This window comes from Alosa alosa, chromosome 15 (assembly GCF_017589495.1).
Source record: "Alosa alosa isolate M-15738 ecotype Scorff River chromosome 15, AALO_Geno_1.1, whole genome shotgun sequence".
Classification (NCBI taxonomy): Eukaryota; Metazoa; Chordata; class Actinopteri; order Clupeiformes; family Clupeidae; genus Alosa; species Alosa alosa.
This window is the reverse complement of record NC_063203.1, coordinates 30,989,887-30,992,386: the sequence shown is the minus strand read 5'-3', so window position 1 is coordinate 30,992,386 and position 2,500 is coordinate 30,989,887. Positions and strand designations below refer to the sequence as shown.

At 43.9% G+C, this 2,500-nt stretch overlaps 1 protein-coding gene across 1 annotated transcript in view; it reads right to left on the bottom strand.

Moving 5' to 3' along the window:
* The window catches only part of LOC125308607 (endothelin-converting enzyme-like 1), a 41,809-nt gene that overhangs the window by 31,209 nt on the left and 8,100 nt on the right, over nt 1-2,500 (bottom strand). Inside the window, 2 exon segments of the mRNA XM_048265172.1 lie at nt 1,492-1,560; nt 1,945-2,211. Of these exon segments, the coding sequence (XP_048121129.1) occupies nt 1,492-1,560; nt 1,945-2,211 (336 nt within the window).

Genomic DNA, 2,500 nt, shown 5'->3' with positions numbered 1-2,500 from the left:
TGTGTGTTCACTGTGTGCTGTGTGTGTTTCACTAATTCACGGATTGGGATAAATGCAGAGACCAAATTCCTCACAGGATCAAAAGAGTATTTATATTAGTACTTATATCTCGTGACAGTGCGTCTTCAGTTGTGCTCTCGCCTAATCACTTTTAACTGTCATGACCAATTTGCAAATGCATTGTGAGATGTATTTCGTAATATCTTTATTCTAATTATGTTTCCCATTGTAGCCTAATGGTGTAACTTGTAATGTTTTGCATGGATGTGCGCTGGTGCGCGTTCATGGAGGATGGAAGGATGGTGCGTTGTGCACCTGCCCATATGACTGTTGACAACGCGCTCTTAAAATAACATCAACAACTCGCCATGGACCTCCGACCAGGTTTCTCTTGGTCAGTGGCGTAGTGCATTTTAGGTTGTGTATGATAACGATTTTTAGACAATGCGCTAGGCCACTCCCTGCGTTGTTAATTACCACACCCCTGGGCACATTGTTTACAGTAAAAAATAGACGTGCAAAATAAGAAAATAAATTTTCTTTGCGGGAATGGAAAAATAGGGGTCTAAGTGATTCAATGTTTTTTTTTCCAGGAATCTCCCCACCAACATTAAGCCAGCAGCTTTCTATCCACTATTGTAATTCCTCTGGACTTGAATTTCTAGTTTTAATTATTCTTAATTTTAAATGATTTTACTTTTTCTTGTGCGTTTCATGTTTTCTTTTTTTATTATTATGATCTTTACCTTTTTAACTATTCTTTGACTAATGCCCTTCTATGCTTTAATTAGCTATTCCTGTTTGCTTTGTTTATGTAAAGCACATTGAATGACCTCTGTGTATGAAATGCGCTATATAACTAAACTTGTATATGAGAGAGAGAGAGAGAGAGAGAGAGAGAGAGGCTATGTTTATACATGGCAGGACATTTCACCCTCTGCGTTTTCAAAAATAACATTGTGCACACCTGTCAGTTTTCAGAGAAGTTTCCCCATGTATATATGCCGTCAAGAGCATGGCAAACCTGTCGGTGGCAGTGTAAGGAGAAGCTCAATCCCACGTTCAGAATCCCGCAAACAGCAACAAATCACTTCCTATTTCTCGTTTGAACTCTATTGGCAAATGCAAACAGGCCAAAAGCGTTTGCACAAACGTACAAATGAGTAATAGCATCCATGTAGCCAAACAAACTGTAAACATAGGGCGCTCACATGACGTTAAGAAATGTCTGCCGCCTAATGTGACGTTTGAGAACCTAAAATCCCGTTTCTCCCAGTTGACACGACAACACACAACCGGCGTTATCAGAAATCTCCACTTTGGCCAGAGTTTTTAGAAATAATCGTTTTCTGTGATAAAAATGGGGTTTCGTATAAATGAGAGCCCAGACCGCAGGGAAATATCTGCGTCTTCCCTTCGTGTAAACGGGGCCAGAGAGAGAGTGTATGTGTGTGTGTATACGTGTGTGTGTGTGTGTGTAGGAAGAATTACCTTCACACTATCCTCATCCTGTCCCAGGTATAGAGTCCTTTCAGGCAATGTTAACCCCTCTTGGTCAATCTAAAACGCATGCACACACACACACACACACACACACACACACACACACAGAGACAGACACACACAAACACAACACATATTTACAAACAGACATATACTTACAAAAACACCCAAAGAAATTGATGGGGAACAGTCTGAAATCATGTTAAACGCGATCGTGATGTTTTCTCTCTCTTCCTCTCTCGCTCACACACACACACACACACACACACACACACTTCATGATTGGAACACATGATTACTTTTCCAAAGATGCATAAAATATGGACATACACACACACACACACACACAATCACTGATTGCATTGCATGAGGAATCAGCCAGAATGACAAAATACCCTAATGTTTACAAACACAGAAACACACACACACACACACACACACCCGGATGGCGTTGCGTGAGGAGTTCTTGTCGTCCACGTTGACGGTGAGGGAGAAGAAGACGGAGGTGCTGTAGAGGCCCTGGGTCCTAAAGAGCATCTCGTTAAAGTCGGGCCATGCCGCACCCGACGCCCGCTCCCACCCTGCCCCCGGGGGAGGGGCCGAGGACAGGTCCCACCCACCACAGCTGTCAATCACCTCCAGCATAGGCCCCGCCCCCAGACGGTCAATATCATGGATGTTGATGCAGGAGCGATAAAAGGCCTTCACCTGGAGGAGAGAGGGAGAGAGGGGGAGAGGGAGGGAGAGAGAGAAGAGAGAGGGAGGGAGAGAGAGAGAGGGAGGGAGAGAGAGAGAGGGGGTGAGAGGGAGAGAAGAGAGAGGGAGGGAGAGAGAGAGAGGGAGGGATGGGGAGAGAGAGAGGAAGGGACACATGCAAATCCAATAAATAAATGTTCAACTTTTGGTGTTCCAATCTTCCAATGAGAACGTCACCTATTACCGCCCGTCCCATATGTCCAACCTCTTGTGTGTATGTCACTTACTATTCATTTCTATA